General features: G+C 41.2%; 1 protein-coding gene across 4 annotated transcripts in view; it reads left to right on the forward strand.

The window, feature by feature from the left end:
• LOC119902272 (interleukin-1 receptor accessory protein-like 1) overlaps positions 1–16,889 on the forward strand; it is a 246,266-nt gene that overhangs the window by 210,808 nt on the left and 18,569 nt on the right. For all 4 annotated transcript variants that reach the window (XM_038718369.1, XM_038718386.1, XM_038718377.1 and 1 more), the window contains exons 7-8: positions 5,928–6,060; positions 14,743–14,888. In XM_038718369.1, the coding sequence (XP_038574297.1) occupies positions 5,928–6,060; positions 14,743–14,888 (279 nt within the window). The remainder of the gene's footprint in view (positions 1–5,927; positions 6,061–14,742; positions 14,889–16,889) is intronic.

The raw sequence follows: 16,889 nt of genomic DNA on the forward strand, positions 1-16,889 counted from the left end.
CAGTCCAGATCAGCCGCTCGCTATCCTGCTGATCACAAGCTACAGGGCAATCTTCACATCCTTTTATGTAGAGCCCAGACTGTTTCTTTAAAAGGAAGGACTAATTAGAGAGTAGAGGGAACATCAATTCGGCTGGACGAACGGAGTTTTCCCCCAATGCCAGAAGTGACAGAAGTGTCATTCTGACATTTAGTAAAGAGGTTTTGGTTGTGCTTTAAAAGCACAGGCTGTTAATGTTGTCCAAAGCAAAAAGGCTATGGCCTTTTACGACTAAAGAAATAACTTTAACATTCTACCTCAATAAATTCACAAGTATACACAGATGGGTGTCAAATTGAATGAAAACCCAAAATAAAATGCCTTAATAAGGTATTGGGTCACCATGAGCCTTCAGCACAGTTCCACTGGTCTTACGTATAGATTCCCTAAGTTTCTGGAATTCTAATGAAGGGATGAACACCATTCCTCCAAAAGATATACCCTCATTTGATGTTTTTATGATGGTGGTGGAAAGCACTGCATAACATGTCTCTCCACATAATCTTCCCCAGCAATTGAATTGTAGATGTTCACATTTCTTTTAAAGGACATCCATTTGTCAACTACATGATCAATCTTAAAGTTTCTTTAGATTTTTAAGTATTTGCCTTATGCGATCTTCCAGGCAGCCATTGGCCTACATTAAGATATAAAAGACAACTTGCAGAAAACTCAAACTTGCTTGCAGATTACAAGTAATTTTAAAAGTGCTGTTGCTGTGTGCAGCATTTGTCGTTAATTGCCAGCTCATACATTGCTTCCCATTTCACCAACAACATTAAACAGGAAGCTATTTGTGTCCTCAATGCTGTTGAGATTGCAAATGCCCCTTCCTCTTGCCTCTCTGAAGTATTATTCCTGCTAGCTGCAAGGCTTAATTTATTAAAGGCTGTTAAAAAAAGAAAAGAAAAAGAATGGCTTCCCTCCTCAAGAGCCGGATTGTTTGGATCTGAATGGGAAACACTGGTAGATTAACTCAACATGGATGGTGCACACGCTGATAGATCTGTAATCTATGTAATCTTCAGCACACATGGGTTCACTCTGTGTTGGAAGTCTTGCACATCTCCATGAAGAATGTTGTGTTTTCTCCCTTGTGTGTGATTCCTCTGTCTAGCTCTTGTTTCTCGCTCACATCCACACTGACAAGCACATATGCCCTCTTTCTCTCATGCTAGCCTATACCTCTGTCACATGCACATAGACGCAGACAGAAATGCATAGATGTCAGCGCCCTCCTTGTCCTCTTCTGTGTCTCTTTCCCTGGTTTTCCGCTCCTCAGTGGTGTTTCATGGTTTCATAGCTTCCAGTCTTTCTGCTTAGCCACGGGAATCTTTGCTGACGTCTCCATCCTGCAGCCATAGCCACTGAGAGAGATGCTCTAGAGGCGAAAGGAGATAAGAGAGAGGAGACAATCGCATTAACCCCACCACCACCACCCCCCGACCAAGACCAGAGTTGGGATTTAAATGTTAGAATCTGTGCACTTAAGTCCCTTCACAGCTGTTGGTGCATTTCCCAAACTGAGCACACGACCTCTGCCCGTGCAGGCTTAGCTGCTCACAATAAAGCTGGCACAAATTAGCACGCCGTCGTTAAGGGAACAACATGCAGCCATATGCATGAAGAGCCCCTTGGAATAAGTGTTGGAGAGTGACACCACGGCTGTTGTCAGCACTGCAGTGGAGCTGTCAATGCTACAACACAACATGCTGTTCGGATCCACGGGTGAAGCCTCTTGACATCAAAGGTGGCACACAAAAGGATTCGTGTTTCCTTTTACTGATGTCTGCACCTGTCAAAATGGTGTGTTTTTGTTTTTTGTTGTTGTTATTGTTTTCATGTGTTCCTCCTGCACACCAGCCTGCCATCCTGCTCTGTAGCACAACAGAGACCCCTGGTGGAATGGGGAAGTACAGCAATGTGTGTGTGTGGGGGGGGGATCCAAGATAGATCCTAGCATCCTCTCTTACACACACACACACACACACACACACACAGCCCTTGTCTCTCAGCTGTGACACAAAAATGCAAAAGCGTCCTCCAAACTTGGGGCCTTTTTTGAATCTCCAAACCAGATTTTCCCTGTTATCGCTTTAGCTATCTTCTGAGCGCGCTAGACTGCACTAGAGGGCCAAATTAGAGCAGGCCTTGGTAAAATAAAATCCCTATTATCTTTGAACTAGCAAGTACCCAATTATACGCCACAGTTATCTCCCATCTCACAGACTTCTGAGTCCTCGCCACAGGGCCAATGAGCAAGGAGTGCTAATGAAGAGATGCTGAATCACCTTTTTGCCTTCCTGGACGCACAACTGGTGGAGCCTCCTTGATCCTTGGCGGCTTCTTTTATGGATCAGAGTCATTCCCAGGCTTTGATGATGTGGTTCTTTTATTTTTCGCCCCTGGTGAGCCTGCCGCAGCACAGGCCACACACTCATGGATGCGCTGTCGGCTGCAGCATGTGTGTGATAAGTGTGAAAGAAGAATGAGAGGTCTCTAATCTGAGGCAGGGGGAGAAAACAGGTTTAAAAGGGGTTTATCTGTTTCCAGCCACATAGGATGTGTGTGCAAAATGAGCCGAGCAGAGAGAAGAACCCCTGCTGATGTGAAGGCAGGGAGTTTGTTGATGTGTTTTCTCTGCACTTTCCTACCCCTCTGTTCTCATGGTCCTCATCATCACAGGAAGCCTATCTGTACATCACGCTGCCTGCTAGTACAGAAAAATGACCTTGAATGTCTTGATAGCTGACTTCTCCCTCTCGTATTCCTTTCAGTATTCTTCCAGTCTTGCGTTTGCTTACTGGAATTTCTTTTGGTGCTTTTGTTTTAACTGCCTCAACTTTAGCCATCCATCCATCCATCGTCAACCGCTTATCCTGCGTACAGGGTCGCGGGGGGGCTGGAGCCTATGCCAGCTGACATTGGGCGAAAGGCGGGGTACACCCTGGACAGGTCGCCAGTCCATCGCAGACTTTAGCTATCACTACCATATAAATCTGTTTAAAATGCTCCCAAGAAACATTTTAGGACATTGCATTTGTTTCAAATAGCCTATTTCACGTACATCATTTCAGTAGTATTGAGCACATAAACTCAAGCCATTACTACTTAAATTCTTCAAGGTGAAGTTGTTACAATTTGTAGGAGAAACAGGTTGGTTGGACCCAAATGAAGACACGGGAAACAGGAAGGTTCAGTTCAAGAGATTTATTCCAAAACTAAAAGCAAGCACACTTACAGACTGAATGGCTGAGTCCAGAGAAATCCAAAGGCATTAAATCCAAATGAGCAACGAAAGTTCATCCAAAGAAAATCCAAAAAGGTAATCAAGACTCCATGAGACAGGCAGGAACATGAGCTGGGGAATAGCTGGACAAAACACTGAACAAGACAGGGAAACTGAAGCCACGACAGACAGAGCATAACACGAACAATGACAAACAGAAACACCAGGTAAATATACACAGGGACTAAAGAGCAGGGCGGGAACAACACAGGTGACAGGTATCAAGGTTGACGAGGCAGCAGGGAAAACAGAGAGACAGGCAGGCAGAGTGATAACTGGGGAACAGACGGAACAATTGACAGGTTGACATGGGGCAATTTTAATAATCAACACAGACAGAACACATGTTACAAAACACCAAACAAGAATCCAACTTCAGAAAATAACAGAAACCCATGTAAACAGACAAACACCAACCAACTATAACACAGGGGTCATAACAGACAAAACCTAAACGAGAACACAGAGTACAGAGCAGACTAAAGCAAAATGATGCAGAGAAAGAACTAGAAGCAAATACTACAACATGAGCTAAGGCACAGGACTAGGAACTAACTAAACAAGACTACACAGAGAAACACAGAACCAAAAACAGACTTAAACAGGAAAGACATGAACACAAAACTACACTCCTAACAGAAGTATGTGGGAGCACTTGGATGTGACTGAGGTTTGGTTCAAACCTTTAAGCTGTAGTAGAGGCCAAAAAGTAAATATCAACTTTCCTATCTCCATCTATTTCTAACGGGAGGTTGTGTGCAGAATGGTCAAACCTGCTCCTCTTTGAACTCCAACTCTTGTCAACATGCTTTCTTTGAAGCTGTCACACCTCATATTTTCTTTTTCTTTTTGTCTGTGGTATCTAAAAGAATCAACCTCTTCGATCCTGTTATGTTATCATTTTGTCTGACGTCAGTTTGCAGGTTTCTACTTCTGCTTAGCAACTTCCCAGAACTTTCTTGTCCTAAAACGGTGGTCATGGTTGCTAAATAACCACCATCGCTATGCAGTCTTTATCTAATCGTCTCACTTTACTTGCACATTGTTGCGGCTCTTAAACAGTATTTGAAAAAAAATTGAATTGCTACAACTGGGATGCAATCAAGCAACCGCACTGCAGCATTGACCTCTGCCGGCAAAGCATAAACACCCTTTATTTTCTCATCACATACACACTGACAGCTACGTGTTACCAATAGCTTCTGTGTAGTTCTTCTGGGGAATGATGGTTGACTCAATTACAGTCTAGTTCAATGGACCCACAAGGGCAAAAAGCATCCCATCATCATCACAGGAATGCAGGTATAATTGAGTTGACAGTGTACAATTTGAACTCCTGCTTAGTGTGTATAGAAAAAGCAGAAATCGGTGTGGATTGTGAGTTTTACATATATTAATTCATTAGTAGTGCAAATGACTGTCCTTAAAAGCTATGCCTTACTTTTACATATAAAATTTACTAAAGGACTTGAAATTCAAATATACGGTCTGACAGAGAAAGGGGCCTGCTGAAGTGTATAAGAGCTTTTACGAAGGTACAGCAGTGCTGCGAAGTTGTGGTGAAAGAGTGTTCAGGAGAGTGCTTTAAGGTGTAAGAGGCCGTCAGGGAATTTAAAAAGGGTCTGGTATGGTTTAAGATGGCACCCCTGGAGAGCGAGGGATGGTTTTAGGAACTGAGGGGAATCAAGAAGGCTGTTACATTGTTTTTGAAGAGAATGGGTGTAATAGCAGTAAACGCATATAATTCTAGGTGGCTGATGCTCATTGATGCAGTATCAGAATCAGATATGACCATTTATCCACCACCTGAGGGGCACAGGGAAAAAGTACAGATGTTGTGGTCATTTTTAGATTTTTCATGTTCAGCTGCTGGCCATGTGGCCTGGTAACTCTCCAATGCACGCCACTTACAGTAGATGTTGCTGGAATAGTATTCATTGTGTAGCTTTTGCTTTCTTTTGCTTTTATTTTTTTTATATGTTGCACATTTTTATGGTGGTGCGAAAACCACAAAGCAACATCCAATCCAGGGTAAATCAAATTTTACACACACTAGCAATGTCACAGACCATTGCTTCATTTAATGGACGTCAACTGACGCTTGTAGCACACACAAACGAATGATAAAGACAGTAGTAGTCAAAGTACAGAAAGTGCCAGGGAGTAAATGTGATAAAATTGCTGTTTTTGTTTTAGAGTTGACTCACACTGATGCTGTGATGCTGTATCCTAATGCATTACCGCACATCATAACCTAACATAGATTTGGATAGAAAACTGATGGTAGCAGCATCCGTTTCGGTGCACCAATACTGTTTTATGGTTCCCCTTGCTTTTTTTATGTTGTTGATCACAAAGGCCCCAGCACTCTGTATCAACATTCCCTGCATACCACCTGTTGTGCAACACATGTGATGTTCTTGGTGTATTTTACACATGGAGTGTTGGAAAATAGTGCAAAGAATTTGAATACTCTGGCTATTTATTAATTAGGGAATCAAAAAGTAGACACAGCACTAACAGTCTAATTTATACATTCTCATCTTCCATGACGATTCATGCGGGTGTTACCTCATATCCTGTGTCTTGTCTCCCGCAGGAAATCCTGTCAACCTGACGTGCAGAGCGTTCTTTGGATACAGCGGAGACGTCAGTCCACTTATATACTGGATGAAGGGGGAGAAGTTCATCGAGGATCTGGATGAGGAGCGCGTTCAGGAGAGTGACATCAAGTAAGACTTTCAACATCTACACCTAAGATGGTTTGTTATTGGCGATTAGGATTTAAGACACAAAACATAATTAAAACCATTAAATGGGCATATATTCTGAACCTATAACAGGGCCCGAACAACATATTATGACAAATTCATGAGGTACCCTGGGGCTGAAATGGTAAACACCTATTTAAACCCAGTTATCACAACTGTGAGACCACACATCAATACACACAACAATAAAAGGAACTTTTCACTACCAGGCTATCATTTCAATGATATTCATAAATGCTTTATGTGACTGTTTAATAATGTAGATAGCTATGCATTCTTTATCATGTACAGTATATATGCACAGTTCAGGCATTGCTTCATCAGCAATCAGTGATTGCTTTGCATTGAAATCTGAGTGCAGGCAGCAATAGCAGAGCAGCACAGCAGATGGAATCTCCGATTGAATGTCCATGTTAGCTTCCTTTTCTATTTCGGTGACCTCCATCTTCTTGCTCACACTCATCACTGGAAACAGAGGTCTGTTTACTCGAAAATCAGGTGAAACCCTGGCGGCCAGGCACACACTACCTAAAGCTGGTTGACCATCCAACAATGCCACCTAATTGGCTGGTAGGAAGCTGTTTTTTTTTTTTTTTAAATCTCTCCTTGCTTTAGGTTATGATGTATTCCAGTCATATGAGGAAAAACAACACCTGGGTTGTTGTCTTCAGGTTTCAAGTGGTATATAGAACATTTTTCATTTGTGGTTTAAACTGCAGTGCTTGGTGTGAAAAGTCTGGTAAAGTTAATCAGGAGAGGCCAGACTGTACAGAAAACACCTTCAGGGTATTACAACTTTGCAGCTAGCATTTGGCTGAATGACAAGTTGATGTTTTCTGAGAGTGGTGGCTTTTTGTTTTTGGCTGGCGCTCCATTCAGGTCATATTGGGACAGAGTCGGAGAAGAGAAGGACAAAGTGTTGTTTTAGCTTGAACACACTGACATATGAAACTCATCCAGAATATTAATTGTTGTTTATAATTAAAATCAACCATACACAAACTACAGCAGATATAACTTATATAGATATATATATTATTATTTTCACCTTGATGGATTTGCATTTAGCACATGTTACAACACTGTTGAGTAATTTATTGAACCATGTATTTAAACATGTGTACAGCCACACAAGCAGAACTGTGAGACTGTAGTTAGGCACAGAAGTGCGTTAAGCTATATGCTAACATTAGACAAAATCTGCAAGTGAGAAACTTAATTATCCTGCCTAGATGATTGGCTGGTCATATCATGTGTGATTTGTTACTAACTCACAGGTTAATTGATCTTCATTTGCTGTAATCAACATCTGGGAAAGGTCACTGTTTGTCTCTTTGGTGGACTGACAAGAGACAAGCAATACACTGACAGTGTGCCTCACCCTCAATTTATTTCTAGATGATGAGCTGATCTTCAGCCAGTGAAGGCCAATCAAAGCAAGAGTCGAGTGTTGACCCCACCCCCTCCTTATAAGGATAATCAATTCTCCTCATCAATGGAGAATTCCTTAGTCTGTTAATACACATAGTGGAGATACTGCTGTTAGTACTAAATATCAATTGTTAACTCTCTCTAGTCAATAAATACAAGCAACAAGCACAATTGTCAAATTGTCAAATTAAGTGGGAGTAGGAAATTAGTTAGGAAATATCAAAAGAATTATTAAAATAAACAGAACATATGTCTTGACAGACATCCACATGGGGAAGGTGTTGCTTCAGAATTAACATAAAGTAACTGAATGTCATGTATTTGTGCAGTGGTGCGGTCACAATCTCTCAGATGCTGTTACCAAAATGTGAGCAACAAATAATCTGCCCCTGAGTTGTAGAAGAAATTCTTGATTCTTAAGAATGTGTTTTTGTAGTGGTGTCATCACCAGGGCATTCAGAAAATAGGGTGGAGGAAGGAAAGTGCATCAAACTAAGGAAACAAAATCATAAGAAACCACTCCCTCTTTAGTGGTATACAGCCATGCAAATAGGTTTTGAGATATCTGTTTCACCCCAGTGTTTCCACCCAGGTGGAGGGACAGTCAATGGAATTTTGTTTGTGGTGCTTACAGAGTTGGAAAAAATGTACCACCAAAATTGTTTTCCAGAAAAAACATCCTGGTTGCTGTGAATCTCCACAGACCTCACAAGGAATAGTTTTCATATGGATATATTGTTTTGGTAGAGAGGTGTGTTTATTATCCAGACTAATGGGGACATTGTTTGTGCGAAGGAATGGTGCTCTTGTTGAAATGTTATTTTTCAATGTTTAAGTATTGCAAATTAAATTTCATTCACTTCCATTAAAATTCCAATGGAGGTATAAATCTCAGAGACAGAAAAAAATAAGCTGCTTTCATGAGATACCTCTAGGGATAAGTTGTTTTTTAATTTGGGTTATATAGCCAATCGAGAGAAGGAAAGTTGATTGTAACCATAAACAAACAGGCAGGTGGAATTTTGTGCAGCAGACAGCTACTTTGTCAGAAATACAACACAACAGCATCTGGTGTATCTGTTTAAAGTGCAAATATGTTTCATTTCCTGTGGCTGCTTCACAATAAAAGCCACCCAATGTTATTTCAGATGAGTGCTTTTAATGTGAAGTAGCAGCATTAGGAAATATTCACCTTTTAATACAGCTCTAATAATACAGTAGGAGAGTGAGATTGAACAGTGAGGTTGATTTGCGGGGGATAACGTTAACAATACATCATTTCCTATTTCCTCGTGCGTAGCTAGTCAATTTGAATCTAGCACGGGAATGGCTTACTACCACCACTAACAATGAAAACTATTTTATAGATATTAATGAATTGAAATAGTTAATGCTGACCAACTGACAAAATGCTAATACATTAATAGCATCAAGCAGGGTTTGATTTTATGGTAGTATTAAGGATTATAACTTAAACATTTATATCATACTAACTAAAGTATTTATAAATAATTAATTCACTGTTAAGGTTTTTTTTTAAATAAGTATTTGTTCAGATAGGCATTGTAGGTGGTGTTCCTGTACTGAGATACACACATCACATACATTCACACACTGTTTCATGTCCTGCCCCACTGTACTCCTTTGACGGACCCCAAGTATGACTAGAAAATCCCTGTTGTCGACAAATGCCGTCTAATGAAAAGGTTAACTGTAAGCAGCATGACAAGGCTGGGAGGAGAGTTAGCGGCCCAGTCAGTGACCTGGCATTTCGAGATGTCTCTATTAGCCTTCTAGCACACTGCGTCCAGCTCTCACCACTGCTCTCTGTTGTGAAGGACACCAGGCCAATTAGAGCCTACAGGATATCGTGGGTGGAGGCGACATTGGGTAGGTGGTATAATAAAGATGAGAAGGAAGAATACTGAGGAGTGCGTCACATACGGTTAGAAACCATGCTTTCACTAGTCAAATGAGGTAAAAAAGATCAAAACTGTGACCCTGAGTTACTTTGAAAGAGTGTATGCGTTTTTATGTGTGCGCAGGGGAAACAGTGAGGAGGCTTGTGTGCATACAGTGGATGCTCACAGTACGTGCACGTTCAAGTTTTTCAAATGCATTTTTTTGTTGTGTGCCACCGCGCCATTCTGTCTCCCTGTGTGTGTTTTTATTTATTTTATTTTTTGTTCCAATTTGAATGTGCACCACTTCAGACCCACTCACTGACATCATTCCATGAGCTTTTAGCTTTGAAATGGAAATTAATCACACAGGAGTATTCCCTGAAGGGCTGCCTGTAATACATGAAATGGAGCTTTTGGCACAATGTTTCACCACTGAGATATAACATTTTGTGGCTGCAGAACAAGACTTCGTGGATCTCAGAGGTGAAGTAACAGCATGGAATACAGACATAAAGGCCGTGCAGAAGAAGTTTTAGTCCCTCGTGCATAGGCATACAGCACCCTTTTGAGCAGCGGTTCAAATGTAAAATTTCATTTTCTAACTGTAATTAATGCTCTGCACAGATATATTCATGGGAAATCAGGGTACTTTAGTCCAGCAATGCATCCATTGCTAAGCTAACCAGCTGATGGCTTCACCTCCATATTTGCTGAACAGACATGAGAGTGGTCAATCAATCTTTTCATCTTACTAATGGCAATTGAATATGAATATTGACAGAATATTTCCTAAAATTGCCAAACCATTCCTTTGAAAACTGTTAAATAAATCCCTTGCCATAAAGCGATATTAATATTAATATTAATGTTACTAGTTAAGAAATGGCTAGCTGAAGTCTCTCTTACTCCACTGTATTGCCTCTTTTCCTACACAGTTTCTCAACATACCAACTGACCTTTACCTTGAGCAGCACAAGGAATTTTCAGAAATTCCCATTTTCCATTTATCCATTTTCTTGTAGGTCAGGGTCACAGAGCAACAGGGTAAGCACAGCAGTCCAGACATCCTCTCCTAAACCCAACTTTTGTCCAGCTTCTCAAGGGCTTATTCATGCATTTCCAGGCTGCAGATATATTCCCTTCAATGTTTTCTGGGGTCCCCCTTGTCCACCATCAGAAGATAAATTTATCAAAAAGCACGACTCCTAGAGGCCTCAATAGAGTTTTTGCAGTCTGCCTTTTTTAAGTGAGACACATGGCCTGTAATGGATTATACAGTATTAAGTAATAGTTCACTGGGTATCATATCAAATTTGGCCAGACAGAGAGAAAACTGGAACACTCACTAATGCAACAGTGAGGCACAAGTATGCTAACTTCAAGCTGATGCCTACTGGGGGATCTGTCATTGTATACAATTCTACATTTCTCCTTTTTAGCTCTGATCTAATTCAACTCCACCTTTGGGGGTGTACTCAGAAGAGTTGCAGACAGCAGGCGAGGCATTTGGAAATATAACAAAGCATGACAACATGGTAGAGTTCAAAAGTTCAGGCGTCATTGTGATTATAAAAGATAATATCAGCCAAAGATAGATCACAGTGCTAAGAGATGATGATACTATATGATCCTGCTGTAGCACATTCAAAGAAGGTGTTGTTGTACAATAAAAGCTTCCAGGCTAATGTAATGTATGTGTTTGTTCTATGTTTGAAATGAATAATGATGCTGTAATATTATGCCCCTCAGCCACGACGCAGGGTGCTTCCCCCCTGCTGTAGGAATCTTTGGTAGTTTTACCATATGAAAGGTAACACAAAACAAACTGCAAGATGTTTTTCTAGATGACCCTGAGGTTGTGTGCATCTTTGAGCATCTCAGTGAGTTATTGTGTTGCCTCCTCAGTATGTACAGCATCAAGGGTTCTGGCATACTTTCATCTCCGCACAGTTACACGGCACCATTTTACCGCTGCCCTCGACCTTTATGCACACCACCTGCCAGATTTTTCAGTGTTCGTGCTTCCTCTTTTCCAGGAACACACACTTTCTCCAGCTCCTGTTGATCTTCCTCACACACAAATCCTCACTTGTATGCACAAACACAGATATTCCTCCTCTCAAAACTTTCACTAACAAGTACGTCTGATAGGAGGCTTTTTGTAAATACAAGATAGATTTTTCTTTCTTTGCCAACACCTACAGCATTTCAACTCAGTGTATGTTGAGTCACACATGGATGCCATCCTCTTTAAAAAGCCATCAGCATGGATCTATATCCCAACGTTGTGGAGCCCAAGGTCTCTGCCTGACTGGCCGCACAGTGGAGAAGGATGATTGTTAGAAAAGCTCACGGGAATTAAGAGAAAAGGCTAAATTAATTTCCCTCCCACATACATACTTGGACAAGCCTTGGCCCAGGGAGTAACCTTTGTACTTTCCTGCAGACGAAAAGCTTAAAAAGTACTACTTCATAATTAGTTTTTATAAAGCAGCTAATCCATGTAGCTACAAAATGATTACCTCTAATGGGTCTTCATTGTGCGTGGTCAATAAAAGACATTTCACGGCGAGAGTGATATTTTCTGTGTGGGATACCAATTATTAGCAGCACTTTGTAAAGCTAATGTAAGATATTGCCATGGCAGCGGTGGTTGTATTGTAGTTTGTCTTTATCTCCCCAGCACTTCACAATCTGCTTTGTTTAGTCCATTCATTGATCAGCAAGAATTAGATTAGCTTTCATATTCAGATGCCCCGCGGCAGGCAGCAGATGAACACCCAAGTGGCACTCGTACCTTTTCGCACTATTAGCCCCATGCATCATTAAACAGGCCTTTGAAATAGCTGCAATTTTTGTAACCTCAAAAAGATTATCTGCTCATATATCATTCCTATTTTTGCACAGCAGCCCAGCAGGAGAGATTCAGCTTGTTTAACCATCAGAATTTTCCCATTGTTCTCTACTTGTCATGAGGGTTTTTTACAAATGTTTTAACCAGGCTTTCTAAGTACAGCTTCTTTACTTTGCCATGTGCAAGTTTGTTTCACAGTTGTTTTTGTTGGACTTTCTAACATTAGCTGATTCTGAGGCATCGTGACTACTGGCTGAAGGGAATAACATTACATACACAAAAAAGGGCTGCATTCCTTATACATTCTTCGAGAAATGCTTCATCATGTTAGAAGCAATTCTTTCCTTCTGTAAAATGATTTTCCCACCTTAATTACGTTTGCTTAATAGTATTTTTTCACATTTTTGCGAGTAACTTACTCCACTTCTTTTTAATGCAATTATCAAATATATGCTAATATGCTAAATTAGAATGGTAAACATTATACCTGCTTAACATCAGGATGTCACTGAGAGCATGTTAGCATGCTGATGTTAGCACTGAGGTCAAAGCTCAGCTGTGCCCAAAAACAGCATGTGTTGTTGTAGTAAAAGTCTATAGATTTCTGGGAAATTGGCAGATTTCTAAGCAACGAAGCATCAAAAGAGTTTTTTTTCCCTCTCACTAGCCCTCATGGCAAAATGTTGTGTGATACATGGCGCTGTAGTGCATCATGACAGTCACACTATTATCCCTGTACCAACATGTCACAACCAATAGACATCAAGAGCCTCAGCAAGTCAACAATGGAGTATTTTTCATGGGGGAAATCTGTCATGACTCATATGATGCTGGCTTCTTGTCAGTCATGGACTGTCACCTCCTACCTTTATTATGTAATTTTGTTTTACTGATGAACTAAAAAGTTACCTCTGAAAAGTAAAAGCTGCCACAAATGTCAGCAGATTATAGAGCTTGGAATTAAACTAAGGTGCTGTCTGATGTAGTTATCTGCATAATTACGATTGAGAAAGATAGGTGAAAAGTGTATAGTAGTTTTACCCACAACATGTCACGTCTGTGACAGTGTCTCAGAATTGCACTCCACCCAAATGGAGGCTTATAATTCCAAGGTCATGATTTATGGATTTTAGGATGCATACTGTAGGAACTCAAATTTCCTTGGGGCAAATGTTTCTTTTTCAGAAAAATCCATATTTTATTAGAGTCAATCCTGTCTACTTATGGCTTTTGACTGCCTGCAGTCTAGAGTTATTGTTTTCCCATAGTTATTATTTTTATTTTTTTGTATGCAGATTAAAGAAATGTGATCTGACATTGTTATTTAGAATCTGTAGTCACAGAGCATACCTGCAAACACTGGGACTGCAAAGTTAAAAACACATCTTGCATGTTCTCTGAGTTAGATTTTTTGTTTTCTGTTCCTGATTTTTCTGTATCCCAATCAGAATTCTTAGGCAGACTGTCAGAAATTACTTTGATGTACACCTCACAGTAAGTAATGAGGCGGCCAGAGTCTCTGTTTGGGCAAGTGTTTGAAGTTAGTTGATGTTGAAATGTTCAAAAACAGCATGTATGCTTGTTTTGTTACACCAGCCATGAATCATAAAGTTGTAAAAGTTTAAAAGCAGACAGCGGTGCATCAGCCGGCCCTTCCTTATTAATTGATGGTCACTATCCACCATCAGCAACCTCATGATCAACACTTGTCTTTGGCTCAGACAGGTGAATCCTCCTTTCATTAATGCCACATAACCACAAAAGTCCAGTATTGTCTGATCTGTCTGGGTCCAAATCAAACAGCAAAAACAGCATCAGATTGGGTTTGCTACAAAAGTCCACAGTATCTACTTTGTCACACCAGGCAAACACTTTCTGCATTTATTTCTTAAAACAAATGAAGGGGAAGTGAGGGGAACAGACCATTATTCTTGACTCTTTCACTTTCTCAGGTAAAATGACTAAAGCTTGAGTGAACATAAACAATCTGACCATTTCTGCCTTGAAAGACGCAAAAATACCCCATAGAGTTTAGGAGAGTCAAGTCATAAATAATCACTTTCACATTGGTCATTTTTCTGTGTGTTGGTTTAACTTTAGTGTGTTATGCTGGCTCTGTCTATATGTACTGAACTAAATTCCTAAAGAATTTAGTCAACCACATTAATTGCATTTTAGACAAAGTCTTCATTTAGCTGTGTGAAATATTTTTTCATGAGAATAATTTCACAAACATAAAATTAATTCGGTCATGTTCAGGTAATAAAAAGGTGTGTCTGGTCTCCAGTGATGGCTCCTCATCGGCTAGCTTTGTGGTCATTAATTTCATGACCACTTGTATAGCCAGGCCCCACCCCTCTCCTTCACTCGCTACAAACCTTGCTGCCAATGTCGCCGTGTCTCCTCCGATATCCATGCGTCCTCTTTCCTGTGCTCTCTGCCGCCCCCCTGCAGGACAATCCGGGAGCATCTGGGGGAGCAGGAAGTTTCCATCTCCCTGACCATTGACTCTTTGGAGGAGAGCGACCTGGGCAACTACTCGTGCTATGTGGAGAACGGCAATGGGCGGCGACAGGCCAACGTCCAGCTCACCAAGAAAGGTGAGGCAAAGAAGCACATACATTGTAAGATGAAAAAAAAGCTCATGTTATATAAAGCATATACAGTCTTTTCCCAGGAAGCTAGCAGATGGATATAGAAGCCTTGATATTTAATAATGGCATGTTACAGCTTTGGAGGTGAAAAACACCATTTATTACCACAGGCCTTCGCTCAGTAGAGTGAATCTCTCACAGCATTTACGGAGTACAAAGAAGAACAACTAGTGGGATTCTGGGAATTGACCAGTTGTCTCTGGGAGGGAAAAAAATGGGACAATACTGTAGATAGTGCAGAAAGCCTATTCATCCACCTCAGCCCAAGGAGGCATTAGTTTGCAGAGAAAGAAAAGGTGCTTTTGGAGAGAGGCAGCCTTCGGTGTTATAATGCCAGACAAGCTGTTTGACTGTCTGGCAATGACCTCTCCCATCACTCACACACACACACACACACACACACACACACACACACACACAAATCCTCCTTTGATCGTCAAACTCTCACTCAGACATTTTCTCATCTTTCATCACTGGCTACTGTTGCCTTTCCCCCTCCCTCTTGTCTTTTTATTCAAGCAAACGTTTTCAAGTTTTTCCTCTGATTTCGCCTCACTGAGGATGACTGTTTGAATGTTGATTCCGTGATGATTTTAAATAGAGATGCATTGCCTGTGTGGTTATATAAGTGAGGGGTTTTTTTTCTTAGCAAGACTAGGGGGGTCTCTGCATTAAAGTTGTCAGTGTTGAATACATTTACATAGTAAGATATTTTTCCTCTCTTTTAAGCTTGCAGCTTTGGATCCAGCTTTGATGGCAGCCCAGTTCCCCTCCATTTGCTATATTAAAGGGGTTTATGCTGCACAGTCGAATCTCATAATAAACCGAAGAAGATTAGCCTGGGTGCTTGCAGGATTGCGTGTATACGAGAAACCGACCTGTTCCCATGTTTTTATTTGCTGCATCCATGGTGTGGTGCAATTCAAGGCCAGTCAGTGTTTACACTGCCTTTCAAAAAGTTCTCCTCGCTTGTCTCTTGAAGCTGTGAGAACAGCACATGACACTTCAAATAAATTTGGTCGTCTCAGCGCAGCATCAGTCAGAATATGTCTTCACTTACATGTAAAGTTAGCATGAAGACAACAAATTGTGATTCTCCAAATCCTCATGGCCAACTTTTTTTCAACAGCAACATATCCTCAGATAATGTTTTTCTCTCACAACAACAGCAGCAGCAACATCAGCTAGTAGACAGCTGCCTATACTGTATATGATTGTTGATAAGATTCTTGATTTGTGAACATGAGAAGCAGCAGACTCAGCTTTCACAGCTCTCCCTGTCCTCCTGTTTTATTTAAACCATTCAACCCCTGCTCTGCCTTCTCCTCTTCTCTCTTTTCATGTCCCTCCCTAGACAACAGAGAGAAATAGAGGGAGAGGAAGGGGTGATGAATCGCCCGATGCCATGTGGCTCCATCAAATCCAGCCTTCTAGTCTTCAGGAGCTAATTTGTCTTAATCCGTCCCACTGCAGCGCCGCTACAATATGGATGCCAGGCAGAGAAGAATTGGCCTCCTCCACTGTTATCTCTGCTGCTTGAGGAGCAGCTGGCTCGTTAGACTGTCCAGATATCTGAGGAGAGAAGCCGTGTTCACTGAGGCGAGAGGGTAGAGCCAAGGTAGAGAAGACAGCGAAGAGGAAGTGAGGGTAGAACTGGAGTTTCTTGGATTCTGCTTCTAGCAGTGCCTGTTAGCCGCAGCATCTCTCTCAGAAAATCTAACTAATTCAAGATGATTCCCAGGCTGAGGGGAGAGAGAACTTGAGACAAGAGGAGGAAGGCTCTGTGGAGAAACGTGTGTTGATTCTCCCCTATAGATTGTTTGCTCTTTTGTTCGCATACGTGGGCGTATGTCCATCCGTACGTTTTGGCTGAAGGTCGCCGCTCAGACAGGCGTGATGAAGCAGCGCGGGCCTCACTCGTTAGCTCTCCAGAACATCATCCTTCAT

This window comes from Micropterus salmoides, unplaced genomic scaffold (assembly GCF_014851395.1).
Source record: "Micropterus salmoides isolate LMB-PRFRI ecotype aquatic unplaced genomic scaffold, ASM1485139v1 Ms_hic_scaffold_1, whole genome shotgun sequence".
NCBI classification, from domain to species: domain Eukaryota; kingdom Metazoa; phylum Chordata; class Actinopteri; order Centrarchiformes; family Centrarchidae; genus Micropterus; species Micropterus salmoides.